The following is a 15,294-nucleotide window of genomic DNA, read 5'->3' as shown; positions in this document are numbered from 1 at the left end:
TATCACAGAGAGCGAAAGAACAAAGCTACCACAGCGCGGAAGGGGACGCAAGCGGGTTGCCCTGCTGGCTCGGGCAGCCTGCTTTTATTCTCTTATCTGGCCCCACCCACGTCCTGCTGATTGGTAGAGCTCAGTGGTCTGTTTTGACAGGGCGCTGATTGGTGCCTTTACAGCCCCTCAGCTAGGCACAAATGTTCTCCACGTCCCCACTAGATTAACTAGATACAGTGTGGACACAAAGCTTCTCCAAGGCCCCACCAGAGTAGCTAGATACAGAGTGTCATTGGTGCATTCACAAACCCTGAGCTAGACACAGGGTGCTGACTGGTGTGTTTACAAACCTTGAGCTAGATACGGAGTGCTGACTGGTGTATTTACAATCCCTGGGCTAGACATAAAGCTTCTCCACCTCCCCACCAGACTCAGGAGCCCAGCTGGCTTCACCCAGTGGATCCCGCACCGGGGCTGCAGGTGGAGCTGCCTGCCAGTCCCGCTGCCCTGCACCCGCGCTCCTCAGCCCTTGGGTGGTCGATGGGACTGGGCACCATGGAGCAGGGGTAGCGCTGGTCGGGGAGGCTCGGGCCACACAGGAGCCCATGGAGGGGGTGGGAGGCTCAGGCATGGCGGGCTGCAGGTCCCGAGCCCTGCCCCGCGGGAAGGCAGCTAAGGCACGTGAGAAATCAAGCGCAGCGCCGGTGGGCTGGCACTGCTGGGGGACCCAGTACACCCTCCTTAGCCGCTGGCCTGGGTGCTAAGCCCCTCATTGCCTGGGGCGGCAGGGCTGGCCGGCTGCTCCGTGTGCGGGCCCGCCAAGCCCACGCCCACCCGGAACTCCAGCTGGCCCGCAAGCGCCGCGCGCAGGCCCGGTTCCCGCTCGCGCCTCTCCCTCCACACCTCCCTGCAAGCTGAGGGAGCCGGCTCTGGCCTTGGCCAGCCCAGAAAGGGGCTCCCACAGTGCAGCGGTGGGCTGAAAGGCACTTCGAGGGCCGCCAAAGTGGAAGCCCAGGCAGAGGAGGCGCCGAGAGCGAGCGAGGGCTGTGAGGACTGCCACCATGCTGTCACCTCTCACCAGAACTTTGGGAGGCCAAGGTGGATGGATCACTTGAGGTCAGGAGTTTGAGACCAGCCTGGCCAATGTGGCGAAACCCCGTCTCTACTAAAAATACACAAATTAGCCAGGTGGGCACCTATAATCCTAGCTACTCAGGAGGCTGAGGCAGGAGAATCACTTGAACCTGGGAGGTGGAGGTTGCAGTGAGCCGAGATTGTGCCACTGCACTCCAGCCTGGGTGACAGAGCAAGACCCTGTCTCAAAAAAAAAAAAAAAAAAAAAGACTTAAAGGAGCACTCTATGAAGATATTGGGGAGGAACTTGATGAGGAGGGGAAGTACTCCAAGCAGAAGGAATGAAGAAACAGCCATGGGGGAGAGACAATAAGGGGCTAGTATGTCTGGAGGTGTAAATGATGAGGTGTCAGAGAGCTTATGGGGAAGCGGGGTCTTAGGAGCTATTGTAGGAAGTTGGCCCTTCTGCAAGGAAGATGGGGAGCCATGGTAGGGTTTTGAGCAGAGTGACCTAGCTTGGCTCTCAGTCTCACAGGATCCCTGGGGCTACTGTGTTGTGAATAGACTTTAGTGGAGTGAGTAATCCACGGAGATCCCTTCGCCCCAGGTCAGATAGGAATTGACTAACTAGATTTGTTGAGCCTTATGTCCTAAATACTGGGTGGGTGGTCCCCCTCACCCATTTGTCCTGCAGAAAGCCACGCTGAAGAAATGCTGTCTTCCTCTCTCATGTCTGAACGCTTCTTCCCTGGAAGCATGAAGAATGCCCAAGGAAAGAAAAGGAGGTCAGGTTTGCTCTGCCGAAGCCGCTCTCATTATTGACAGCCTTGTCTCCTCTCCGAATATCTCATCCTCTTCTTCTTGCACAAGAAGTGCAAAATAAGATTCTTAGAATTTAGATTATATTTTGAAATCCCCACATTTGGATTTGCAGATATGCCAATATTTGGATTTGTCGAGCTGTAATTTAAGCTGGTCTCTCCCCTGGAACTGCCTGGTGAAATGCATCTTTCATGAGGTTTCTGCAGGAGCCCAGCTACAAGCTCAGACTCCCAAGCACAAATCAAACTCTCGTTCAACATAAACATTATGATGTCAGGGCCTCCTAAAACAGCAGGCCTCCAGCAGGGACTGGCTTCAATGTCTCCCCACCCATGTACCCTTTTCCAGGAAAAGATTAAAAGCTACCTGACAGACAATTTAGCTGCAGGATTAATGCATGGAGACCTGGTTTGGGGTGGGCTGCAGCCTCAGACCCCTTCTCAGGGTACCTGCTTTTCACCCCTGCCCACAGGGTAAACTAGCTCTTGCCCAGTCAGCATCAGAATCTGCTCTGTTGATCTAAGCAAATACAATGCAGAAGCCAAGGAAAAGGATGTCATTCCACAGCCTCTGGGCTTCCTTCTTTCATTTGAAGGTCAAGTAATAACTCAGCCAAAATGTAAAACTCTTTATGCAGGACTTAAAGTCAAAGGCAGGCAGGCTGGGAGGGTTAAAGACAGCAGTTACAGGCCAGCAGCTCTCAAAGGTGAGATAGGCCCAGGCCTCACCTATTGTGAAGAGTCTGATTTTAAAATAAAAATGAATGCCAAAAGCAAGCTATAATATGTATTGTCCCTTTTATTGGATGGCCCTGTCTATGCAGCTGCTGCTGTATGTATAACCTCACCTGGCAATGGGGGCTCGTTGTAAGAGTGGGGACTAGACTAAAACATCATTTTCTCTTTGCTCTCCTCCCCCTTCCCTGCTCTATCCTAGCAATATCCCCAGCTTCACCCTCATGACAGCCCTTGGCTTAGGGAGGGCAATGACCAAGACAGGGAGGCACCCAAGCAGGGTGGCCAGCTGTCCTAGTTTGCCTAGAATGTGGTGGGCCTTTCAGTGCTAAAACCAGGAAAGTCCTCGGCCAACTAAGCATGTTGGTCACTGAGACCTGTCAGTGTCTGGCTGAGCAAACAAACATATATGCTGGTGTTCCCTGAGGCTGCTTGACAGTGTGAAAAACAGACTTGGAAGCAGCCAGGTTTGGATTCGAATCCAGCCTCTCCCTTTGCAGTGGGCAAGATTCATATTGACGTCCCTGGGCCTTTGTATTCTTATTTGGGAAATGTCAATCATAGGACTGATAGGGAGATTTAGTAAGAGGATGCCCACAATAAATGGTTACCTTTTTATTCCCCATTATAAAATCTTATCTAGGCCAGGTATGGTGGCTCAGGCCTGTAATCCCAGCACTTTGGGAGGCCCCAGCAGGTGGATCATGAGGTCAGGAGTTTGAGACCAGCCTGGCCAACATGGTGAAACCCCATCTCTACTAAAAACACAAAAATTAGCCAGGTGTGGTGGCACATGCCTGTAGTCATAGCTACTCGTGAGGCTGAAGCAGGAGAATCACTTGACTCGGGAGGTGGAGGTTGCAGTGAGCTGAGATCGCGCCGCTGCCCTGCAGCCTGGGTGACAAAATGAAACTCTGTCTCAAAAAAAAAAAAAAAAGTATTGTCTTCATTTTGAAATCATTATCACGGAGTGTCAATAATGCCTGGCATCTACAGAGCCTTTAGGATTTACAAGGTGCTTCCATATAGAGGGTTTCATCTGAGGATTCACAAGTGAGGCAAACAGTATCATCGGCCTCCCTTTAGAGTTTGGAAAATGAAGCCCGGAGTGGAGAAGAGACATCTTGGAGATTATGCAGTTGGCAAACAGGATTAGCCCAGGTCACCTGGCTCCATTTGCTATTGCTTACCTCCAAAAGTCACAACAAAACCCCAGCAGTGAATAAGAGGTGCAGGTAACTAAGGATTTCCCACTGTAAGGAAGGTGTGGAGGGAGCTGTTTCCCAGCAAACTCGCTCAGCTCTTTGCTGCTGCCATGGGCCTGGGGCCCAGCCTAGGGAACAGGCAGAGTTCCAGATTGCCTAATCAGATAATTCTGCCCTCGTGCTCCTGTTTTGTACTTCTTGGAGCAAGCCATTTAAACTGAGCTCTTTACCACACCTGCAGAGACAGGGCCGACGCCTTGTCAGGTAGAAACGTCAATTCTCAATTACTCCCCACTGGTCTAGACAGGAGTACTGTGAGAGTGACTAACTGGCATTCAATGCAACTTGTTTTTATTGAGTGCCTCCTCTGAAGAGGTGTGTGGGATGTGACACTCGGGTCACTGTTGGGGGGATGAAGCTGCAGTATGGCTGAGAATTCAAATCCAACTAATATTTATTTCTCGAACTGCTGCTCTTGGGGAAGGTGTTTTCCCAGCCTGCCCTTTGCTTTCCTCCAGCCTCCATCTGCCTGGGATGCCTTTCTTCCAACAGCCCAGGCCTCTGTGGGACCTGCTTCCTTTCTCGCTCCTGCAGTCCATTTCCTGTAGGGCAGCTGCCTGGACACCCTTAAACCCAAAGGCTCGCCCACCTCTCTACCTGCATCTCCTGTCATAGTTACACTCACTCACTGTAGTCTGGTCACAACTGTAGTCTTTCCTTTTTCCTAAACACTTCCAGTCTTTTCCCCCTCTAACCTTTGCTCTTGGTCTTCCCTCTGGAGGTAATATCAAGGCTGGTTCCTCATCCTTCAAGTCTCTGCTCATTTCTATTTCCTCAGGAGCCCTTCCCTGACAATCTTAACCCAAGTAGGCCACCCCCATCACCATCTCCTTACTGACAGCTATTCAATCCCATTTCCCTATTTTACCTTCTTCATAGCCCTGCTCTCTCTATTTCCATTGATTCATTTATTTATTATTTTCCTCCTCCCATCAATATGTAAACGCCGTAAGAGCAGGGACGTTGTTTGCTACATCCACAACTGTATCCTTGGAGTCTGGTAAACCCAGACCCTCAAATATTTGTTAAATATTGTAGAATCTGTTGGACTGTATTCAAAACAAAGAAGTTAAAAGCATGGGCCTGGCCAGGCACAGTGGCTCACGCCTCTAATCCCAGTACTTTGGGAGGCTGAAGTGGGCAGATCACCTGAGGTCAAGAGTTCAAAACCATCCTGGCCAACATGGCAAAACCCCATCTCTACTAAACTTATAAAAAAGTTAGCCCAGTGTGGCAGCGGCACCTGTAGTCCCAGCTACTCAGGAGGCTGAGGCACGAGAATCGCTTGAACCTGGGAGGCGGAGGTCGCAGTGAGCCAAGATCATGCCACTGTACTCCAGCCTGGGTGACAGAGTGAGACTCCATCTCAAACAAACAAACAAATAAAACAAAAAGCATGGGTGTGGAAGTAAAGTGGGCTTGTGTGATCTTTCCACCTATCAGCTGGGAGAAGCCATGGCCTCTCTAACCTTTCTTCTCCTTTATAAAAGAATCAAGAGCTCACTCCGTGGGAGTTATTATTAATTTTAGAGTTGTGTTTCCCCCGTGAGCCCAAGACCCTGTTGGCAGGCAATTTGTCATTAATCTCTGTAACGACCATGCCTTGAAACATCACCTTACTGCCCTAGCATCCTCTATTTCTTATTACAGGACATGTCACAGTGTCCCAAAGAGTCTATTTACTTCACTGTCTCCTCCAATATGGTGACTACCTGGGGACATGAGCATCTAAGAAACCTAGCACAGTGCCCATTGTAGAATTGGATGCACAGAGATTAAGACTAGCAGGCACCTAGTATGTCTTCATGAAATGTATTTTGAACCAAGTCCTCTTTAGAAAAGACATGAATAGCCAGGCGTGGTGGCTCACACCTGTAATCCCAGCACTTTGGGAGGCCGAGGCCGGTGGATCACGAGGTCAGGAGATCGAGACCATCCTGGCTAACAAGGTGAAACCCCGTCTCTACTAAAAATAAAAAAAAATTAGCTGGGCGTCGTGGTGGGCACCTGTAGTCCCAGCTACTCGGAGAGGCTGAGGCAGGAGAATGGCGTGAATCTGGGAGGCGGAGCTTGCAGTGAGCAGAGATCGCACCACTGCACTCTAGCCTGGGCAACAGAGCAAGACTCCATCTCAAAAAAAAAAAAAAAAAAAAAAAAAAAGAAAAGACATGAATATATTAATTAGAATATGAAATTTAATACATGAATTAGAGAATAATACCAGATAGTATATGATGAAGTGCTGAGTTACACATATTCAAGTAATAAAATGTGTAGTATAGATATTGGATGGCAAAGGTGGCCAACAGAGAGCTTCCTGGACCAGGCAAGGGACCTAGGTAGGTGAGGCGTGGGGGACGGGGACTGGATCCAATTGGAGAATATATTTTGCCAGCAAGGCAACTACCACTTCTCTCCAGCCATTTGTTGCCATCCTGGAACATACGTCTGATTGTCTCATATCTTTATTTTATTTTATTTAGAGACAGTCTCACTCTGTTGCCCAGACTGGAGTACAGTGGCATGATCTTGGCTCACTGCAACCTCTGCCTCCCGGGTTCAAGCAGTTCTCCTGCCTTAGCCTCCCTAATAGCTGGAATTACAGGCACGCCCCACCATGCCCAGCTACTATTTTGTATTTGTAGTAGAGACAGGGTTTCACCATGTTGGCCAGGCTGGTCTCAAACTCCTGACCTCAAGTGATCCACCTGCCTTGGCCTCCCAAAGTGCTGAAATTACAACATGGCCACCATGCCCAGCCAAATCTCATATCTTTAGATTTTTCAAATGAAACTGGGAATATGAATTTTTTAATGATATCTCCCAAGTTTTCAAATTGTTGACAAGCTTAAATTTATTAAACAACTATTTGAGATGAGCAAAGCATGTTTGAGAGCCATGTTGTAATCTCTGACCAAGTGTTCTAGGTGACAAGACGGATGTTGAACCCTCAACAGGCATTCATGGAAGAATCTACACTAGAGGCCAGCTATCAAAAGGCAACATTTCTTCACTCACTCACTCACTTACTGCCCCATAAAACCAGGAAGCAATTCTTGATCTATGGCCAAATTTTCCCCTAAGGCATGCATCAAGCATTTATTGAGTACCCACTCAGTGCTAGGCATTTAGATATAAAATGGATCAGGGCTTGTTCCCTCTGAGACTTTATAGTTGGTCAGTTCAAGATATGTTGTTGAGCCACGATTGTGCACCTGAGAACAGCTCATCAAGACAAAAGGAGACACACCTAGACAGCCAGGCATTGCTTCCTCACCCACCAGATCTCTGACCTAGAGTGCTGGTAGCAAATTGTCATACTACTGTGTCCTCTCAGTTCAATTCTTCCATTCCCAGCCATCCCAGTAGCACCTAGGAGCAAAGTGGCCTCCCAAATCAGACAGTAGCAGAGTTCTCCCAATCTGATGAACATAGGATGGATGACCAGCCATAATCTCTATAAGCCTAACTCTTGTCTATAATATGGTGATCATATGATGGCAACAAATATCACTCAGGTAACAGCAGCCCCCCAAACCATTTGCTATCAAAAGGACCGGGGTATGGTGGACTCATTCAGTCACATGTGCCTGAGGCCAGCCAGTCTGAAATTATTGAAATAGAATCGCACAGCACACAGTAGTTTCATGTTGGTCTAACTTATACTGTGATCTCAGAATTGCTGAAGGACTAATTTCTATCACAGCCCTGCCAATATTGATTGTTTGGACTCAAAATTACATAAGCAGATTGATTTTTATTTTTTTCTCCTAAACTGGAAAGGATCACAGTAGTGCTAGTAAATTCCTGTTTCCACTGGCTGGTTATACTTGCTGGAAAAAATTAGTCAAAAGAAAGCAATGGAAGACAGAATACAGGTCTTGAATTGCATTCTTAAGTCCCCCACGAATAAGTCTGGGTGCTTGCAGTAGTGCCTAAACTTGTTTATTGTAAACAGAGCTGTTAATCCTCCACCCTCACCCGACCCATTATTTTAAAAAAATAAACAACAACAACAACAAACACTTTGGTAGCCTACATTTAGGTAAAAGAAACGAAACCAGTGGGAAGGTGGAAGTGTCCTTTTGTGGTGGAGGTTAGTAGGCAGTACTGGTCTCCTGTCACTTTCCGAAGTGAACGGGAAGGAAATATATCCACCAGGGGCCTCTGCTAATTTGTTTCTAATTTAAGGACAATTAGGCAATTCCTACATCCCCTAACCCCCGCCCCCCAAAAAAGCAGTCAGAACTGCACGCTTTTTCTCACTATCCAACGAACTGGTACGTCTCTGGAAATAACGGAGGTTATGAACTTTGTACTAACTTCCAGGGATATCTAATAAATAGAGCGGTGGTCTTGGGACCCAGTAAGTGAATAAGTCTTCATTCTGTTTTATACTGTTTTTTTTCTGTGATTTTCTTTTCTACCCCAAAGTTTCCCACTACTAACTCTGAAAACACCTCTAAGATGCAGCACTCTTCGAGCTGTCCTGGTGAAGAATCTTTTCTTGTGACCTTTAGGGCAAGAAATATGTTCCAGGAAAGAAAAGAAACGACTGTTCCTCCGTCACCAGGTACTCTGGGAAAAAAGAGGAGAAAGGGAAAGGCGCAAACACCAAACTCTCCTTCCCTTTTTCATTTCCACTCTGGCAAGTTGTGTTTGCCTTCTAACTTCTCTCGGAGGGCAGGCGGAGCTCACAGCGCCAGCCCCAGCCTGGGGGTGGATTATTTACAGGGGGATTTAAAGCCGCTCCGGCGCGGGGGCGTGGCCAGGCGGAGCCCCGAGGCCCGAGTGGGCGGGGCGGGGGAGGAGATCCCGGCGGCTCGGAGCAATGTGAAAAAGACCCGAGCTCGGGGAGTGAGCGCCTGTCTCTTTAAATGCCACGGGCTGCGCTCCCGCCCGGGAGCCCGGAGCCGGATCTACAATCCCGTCCCTCCAGCTCCGGTGCTTGTTGCTCGCCCGGCCCGAGCGGGAGCTGTTGCGCCCGGCTGCGAGGCTGCCGTCTTCTCCTCCTCGCGCCCCACCTCCCCCGAGAGCTGGCTGAGGAGGGGCAGCAGCCCCAGCTGGCGGGAGGAGGCGCAGTGTGAACAGGGATTGCCCCCCCGCCTTCAAGTACTGGGGCGCTACGCAGCCGCTGGGAAAGACATGCCCCCAGTCTGCTCGCTGCGCTGCCCTCTGCCCAGCTTCGCTGCCGCCCGCGCCGAGAGAGGAGGGACTGCGGAGCCTACACCTTCAAACTCGCCCTAGAAGTCTCGGGGCGCGGCAGGGAGCCCTTTCCCAGGCCCTACGGCCTCCACCTCTCCGCGGGTGAGTTTTCGCAGGTAACCTGAGCCTGAGGGCGGGCGCGGGGGAAGGGCAGGCGAGCCGGGAGGAGGTAGCGCTGCAGGTGAGCCAGGTAGGGTGACTCACCTGCCCAGGTCGCGCTCTGAGATCCTCGCTTGTTCCTCTGGGGATGGATGCGTTGGTGGGGAGGAGGCGTCCCAGGGGCTAGTTAGGGCCCGAGGGTGGGAGGGGAAGTTAGCAGAGGAGGGGGGATTGGCGTAAAGTTTCTCTTTCCTTCCCTCTTCCTGCCCAAGCTTGGCAGGTAGGGCGCAGGCGGAAGCAGTAGAAGCTGCTGATGCAATGGGCTTTTGCTAGGGCCAGGCGAAGGGCTGAGAACAGGGAGAACTGGAGTTGCCCAGTCTCCTGTGACCGTGACCTTACAGGTGGAGAAACGAGGGAAAGCTCGCTACACCCGAGACTTCCCCTAAAATGGCTCCAGGTGCTGAGACCCCACCGATTCTTTTTCGGAACAAAACGCCCTTTTCACGGAGGGGCTCCTACATGGCTTTCTTGCCTTCCTCTCCCAACAGGTGGCCTCAGCCCCTGTCCGGGGTCCTGTGCAAATGACCCTAGACTTGGTTTCGCTTTCTCCCCTCGCGGTGGTGTGAACGTGTGTCCGCAGCGTGATGGGCAATCAGGTGGAGAAATTGACCCACCTAAGTTACAAGGAAGTTCCCACGGCCGACCCGACTGGCGTGGACCGGGACGACGGGCCCCGCATAGGGGTCTCCTACATTTTCTCCAATGACGATGAGGACGTGGAGCCGCAGCCGCCGCCTCAGGGGCCAGATGGCGGCGGCTTGCCCGACGGTGGGGACAGGCCGCCGCCGCCCCAGCCGCAGCCCTACGATCCGCGGCTGCACGAGGTGGAATGCTCCGTGTTCTACCGGGACGAATGCATCTACCAGAAGAGCTTCGCGCCGGGCTCGGCGGCGCTGAGTACCTACACACCCGAGAACCTGCTCAACAAGTGCAAGCCAGGCGATCTGGTGGAGTTCGTGTCGCAGGCTCAGTACCCGCACTGGGCCGTCTATGTGGGTAACTTCCAGGTGGTGCACCTGCACCGGCTGGAGGTGATTAACAGCTTCCTGACTGACGCCAGCCAGGGCCGTCGCGGCCGCGTGGTCAACGATCTGTACCGCTACAAGCCGCTAAGCCCCAGCGCCGTGGTGCGCAACGCGCTGGCGCACGTGGGCGCCAAGGAGCGCGAGCTGAGCTGGCGCAACTCGGAGAGTTTCGCCGCCTGGTGCCGCTACGGCAAGCGCGAGTTCAAGATCGGCGGCGAGCTGCGCATCGGCAAGCAGCCCTACCGGCTGCAGATTCAGCTGTCGGCGCGGCGCAGCCACACGCTCGAATTCCAGAGTCTAGAGGACCTGATCATGGAGAAGCGACGCAACGACCAGATCGGGCGCTCGGCCGTGCTGCAGGAGCTCGCCACGCACCTGCACCCGGCGGAGCCGGAGGAGGGCGACAGCAACGTGGCGCGGACTACGCCGCCTCCCGGGCGCCCCCCTGCGCCCAGCTCCGAGGAGGAAGACGGAGAGGCAGTGGCACACTGATGGGCGAGCGCAGAGCTGCGAAGGGGAACTGTTGGCAGTAGCAGCCGCTGCCCCCTTTCTCCCTCTCTTCCTCCCTCTTTTGCCACCGTCTGGGCCCCATCTGGGATTCCTGGGCCCTTTGGAAAAGAGTTGGTGAAATGCGCGGCCGGCTGTGGACGGGGGAGGAGGAAGGGGACAGAGGGAGCAGGTAGGAAACACTAGTTGGGGTTGGGGGGCGTCTCCCTCTGGCCCCCTGTCTGTCTTCCTCTCCACGGTGGGGCAAACTGTGGACTTGCCTGGCACTTAAACCTTGGTAGATCTGGGTTTATAATCGGCCATTCTTAAGCACGTGGGGTTAGGGGAAAGTTCGGAGTACCGGTTACTGCCATTGCTTCCTATCCTGGGCTTGGAAGAATCCTGGTACAAAGGCCAGAGTGGGTTTGTGGAGTCGCCACCGAGGGACCAGCACGAAAGCTGCTTATCTGCTTTGGCGGAGCTGAGCTGTGTATGGGATCCAGGAGGCTGGGGTGATTTATTTTGTGGGATTCCTGGAGCGCAGGGCTGGTGAATCCATGACAAGGTCTGGGAGCAGCCGACCAAAACCACAGCAGCCTCCTATTAAGTATAACAAATAGTTAAGCAAACTCGGGCTACAAACAAAGACTTTGCTACCTCCCTCCTCCACAATCCCCAAGTAATTAGTCTTCTGGAGCTGGCTCTTAGCTGAGGCTCCTGCTACCTCCTGCTCCACCCGCCCTTTCCTAGGTTACAAGTAAATCATTGTCAAGGGCCAGCCAGGGGAAGGTTTCAATTAAGGTTCTGTTCTGCTGCCTTTGTTTCTCCCCTGCTGTTGTAGGCACTTACAGCTGCGTTGTTATGAAAGGAGGGAATAGCCCTTTGTGTCTTTGATCTAATTAAACCTGCTCTGCTGTGTTCATCCGCAGGGCAGGTCACAGATAGGGTTGGATGTGCCACTCCATAAAGTATCTATTGTGGAAGCAGCCAAAAAGGGCTGCTCTGGCAGGAATTAGTGAATTTCTCCTTCCACTTCCCTTCCTGAATAGTGAAGGGAGCCCTTTTAAAACAAGGCTTTGGTGGTAATCCTGTGATTTTTTTTTTTTTCTTCCCCCATCCCCTCACTCGCCCATCCCTCTCATCCTCACTTTTGTTCTGCTGGTGGGGAAAATCTTACGCTGAACACATATTTCAATGGTAAGATACTTATTTTGCTATCCACACTTGATGCAATTTAATTCAAGGTGCAAAGTCTTGTACTGCAGCGGTCTCCTTGTTGCTTGGAGAACACCTCCTTCAGAGCCCTTTGTTAAATAAGAGGGGCGACGTTGATCATAGATGCCACCTGGTTAGCACCGAATCTGACTTTGGTGACAGTCCTAAAGCACAGTTGGTGATTGTGAGATCTGTTAGCGGCAGGCTGAGGAGATACTACTTGGTTTTGCTTGGTATGAGATACTACTGTTTGCTTAGTATGAGATTTTTTCCAGCCTGTGTCTTAAACTCCTGTGAGATCTTCAATGATATGTGCCCTCAGTTGCAGCATAGCTTCTCTGCTGCCTATTGCCATTGCTGTCTCAAAAGTTGAGTGAATTTTGAGGCGCCTTTTTTTTTTTTCCTCTCTTGGGAGTCATTATAAACTACTGTGTACAAGTCATTTTGTGATATGATTCTTAACAGTTGGAATGGAATCATAGTTGAGTGGTACAGCCATGGTTATCGTCAGGCCTGTTGCCTGGAGATCTCTAAGTTAAGGCAACAAGACTTAAAAGAATTTTCTAGTACACTTGTTTCAGACATGGACGTTGAGGCCATAGTCTTTTTTTTGAGACGGAGTCTCGCCCTGTCGCCCAGGTTGGAGTGCAGTGGCGGGATCTCGGCTCACTGCAAGCTCCGCCTCCCGGGTTCACGCCATTCTCCTGCCTCAGCCTCTCCGAGTAGCTGGGACTACAGGCGCCCGCCACCATGCCTGGCTAATTTTTTTGTATTTTTAGTAGAGACGGGGTTTCACCGTGGTCTCGATCTCCTGACCTCGTGATCCGCCCGCCTCGGCCTCCCAGAGTGCTGGGATTACAAGTGTGAGCCACCGCGCCCGGCAAGGCCATAGTCTTTAAAAGCTTGGACCTTTGTAGCACCTCAACATGAAAGGGCATTAGCTATGTTTCCTGTTTTTACAGTGATCACCAAACAGATCTTGCCACTTTGTTAAACATGAACCACATTCTAGCCCTGGTCTGGGACTTTGGAGGGAGATGAATTTCTTGTTGGAAATGTAAATCTAGTGTCCATATTTAATACTCACAGCTTTGGGTTTATTCTCTTTGCTCATGGAATAGCAGAACAAGATAAGACATTTAGGAGAACCTGCTATATCTAACCCAATTGGATTTTCTTTCATGCTTAACGCAGTAGTGAAAATAGAAGGTAGGCCGGGCGCAGTGGCTCATGCCTATAATCCCAGCACTTTGGGAGGCTGAGGCAGGTAGATCACCTGAAGTCAGGAGTTCGAGACCAGCCTGGCCAACATGGTGAAACCCTGTCTCTACCACAAATACAGAAAATTAGCTGGGTGTTGTGGCAGGTGCCTGTAATCTCTGCTACTTGGAAGCCTGAGGCAGAAGAATTGCTTGAACCTGGGAGGCAGAGGTTGCAGTGAGCCAAGATCCCACTACTGCACTCCAGCCTGGGCAACAGAGCAAGTAGTAATAACCACCATGTAGACAAGTGGGAGGGAAGAATAGAATGGCACTGTCCAGCTCTGGGCTAGCCAGATCATTTTTCAACTCCCCCACCCGTCTCCTTCCTCTGTCCCAGAATGGAAAGTGATATATGGTTATGGTCAGTCACGCTGAAGTATAGCAGTGACTCTGTGTTCTAGAGGAGGTTTTCAGTAACAGGGCTTGGAAATGAACTAGAATAGGAAATAGATCTCTTCAGATGCTGCTTTCCCATGTAATACAAGCGTTTCTACAGGGTACCAGAGGTGTGAAATATATGACACTTAAGAACAGTGATTTTTATTGGGAATTTTCTTAGGGTTATAACACTTAGAGCAACAACCAACTAGTAACAGCTCCAGGAAAGGGGAATGAATCAACTCTTGGTTCTTTCCTCAAGACGGCAGTGTTGTCGATAAGTGAGTTTTTAATGCCCTGGCAATGGCTACATTTGACACTTTAGAAAAAATAAACATTATTTAATAATTTTTGTTTCTCCTTAGGAATAAGACTGTAGAACTGTTTTGTACTGTGAATTACGGATGCTCTTTGAAGGAAAGAAATATCGATTCTAATGTTCTTCAGAAGTTCTGGCAGGGATAAGCAGGACATCGACTGGAACGTATGCTAAATGAAAGCAGACAAATTTCTATTTTCTTACCTGAGCAAATATTTTATTGAAACTGCTTATGTATGTCAAAGGAGCCCACAACTTCAGCTACACAACTTTTTGTATTGAAAGAACTCATACTTTTTGTAGCTTTTATTTCACATTTAATTTAAAATGACTTTTAGCACTAAAATGCCTAGATTTTACTCCAGACCTATAAGGAAATGTTTAGTTTTTATGAAAAATGACAAGTCGATGGTTAAACTTCTCATGTCTTTGGTGCTTTGGCCCTAATAGCACTGGACAACACCACGACCACATGGAAACATATTTTTGGAAGCAAAACTTTAATTTTATATAACGTATGCTATGGAGAGCTAAGAAAATTTAAGGACTACTTCTTTTCTATTTTTTTTCTTAATAAAATGGAATCCACTGTGTTGAAGACTCTTGATATCATGTGCTTGTCTAACCATTTTTTGTTTTATAAATTAGAATAAAATATAGTTGTGATCATGGTCATCAGATGGATTTGTTTGGAAAGCTACGTCTTATTTGTGAAATGTTTTTTAAATCAGTAACTATAAACTGATTCAGCTTTTTGTTAAGTTGTTTTGTTCTTGGCTATGATACTTGTGACTCATGAAGAATTATGTTGACAAACAGGATAAATTCCACATGCATTTTATTTCCCAGTGAGTTGTATAAACTTTATTTTTGTTGAAGGTTGTATGTTAAATCAATGTTACATTCTTATATCACTTCTTGAGAAGGAAGTTCCGATTTGAAATTGTATCATTTCCTTCAAAATGAAGGGCAGTGCTTAGTTAAATAAAAGATTGATGATATCTTTTAAGCCATTTCCTCTTCACTATGTCTTATTAAAATAAAACCTGCCAAGTTCTTTTGAAAAAATGCTATGAGTGTTTCCAATAAACCATCTATTAGAGTTCACTGGATTTATTTATTTTTTTTCCACTTGAATACCTTTTTTCTGACATTTTGGTCCAAATTCAAGCTACTCAGTTTCCTATAATTTCTGAGAATATTAGCGTGCATCACCTTTGTATTGCACAGTAAACATTTTGTTTAATTCATTTAGTGACTGAAAACCCTGCATCTACTTTGTGAAATCACTTATTGCTGAACTATCAGTGTTCATGAAAAATGTCTTATGAACATAAATTTTCAATACATAGTGATTTT

General features: G+C 49.1%; 1 protein-coding gene across 1 annotated transcript; it reads left to right on the top strand.

Annotated features, from left to right (window-relative positions):
• The first annotated feature begins 8,749 nt into the window (after positions 1-8,749).
• LRATD2 (LRAT domain containing 2) lies at positions 8,750-15,047 on the top strand. The gene is made up of 3 exons (XM_055287239.2): positions 8,750-9,193; positions 9,739-10,954; positions 13,982-15,047. Exon 2 carries the CDS (start codon positions 9,835-9,837, stop codon positions 10,765-10,767), a length of 933 nt encoding a protein of 310 aa, XP_055143214.1. The 5' UTR covers positions 8,750-9,193; positions 9,739-9,834; the 3' UTR covers positions 10,768-10,954; positions 13,982-15,047.
• Positions 15,048-15,294: the final 247 nt, after the last annotated feature.

Source organism: Symphalangus syndactylus, chromosome 7, assembly GCF_028878055.3.
Source record: "Symphalangus syndactylus isolate Jambi chromosome 7, NHGRI_mSymSyn1-v2.1_pri, whole genome shotgun sequence".
NCBI classification, from domain to species: Eukaryota; Metazoa; Chordata; class Mammalia; order Primates; family Hylobatidae; genus Symphalangus; species Symphalangus syndactylus.
The sequence above is the reverse complement of the archived record's forward strand: the minus strand, read 5'-3'. Positions and strand labels throughout refer to the sequence as shown.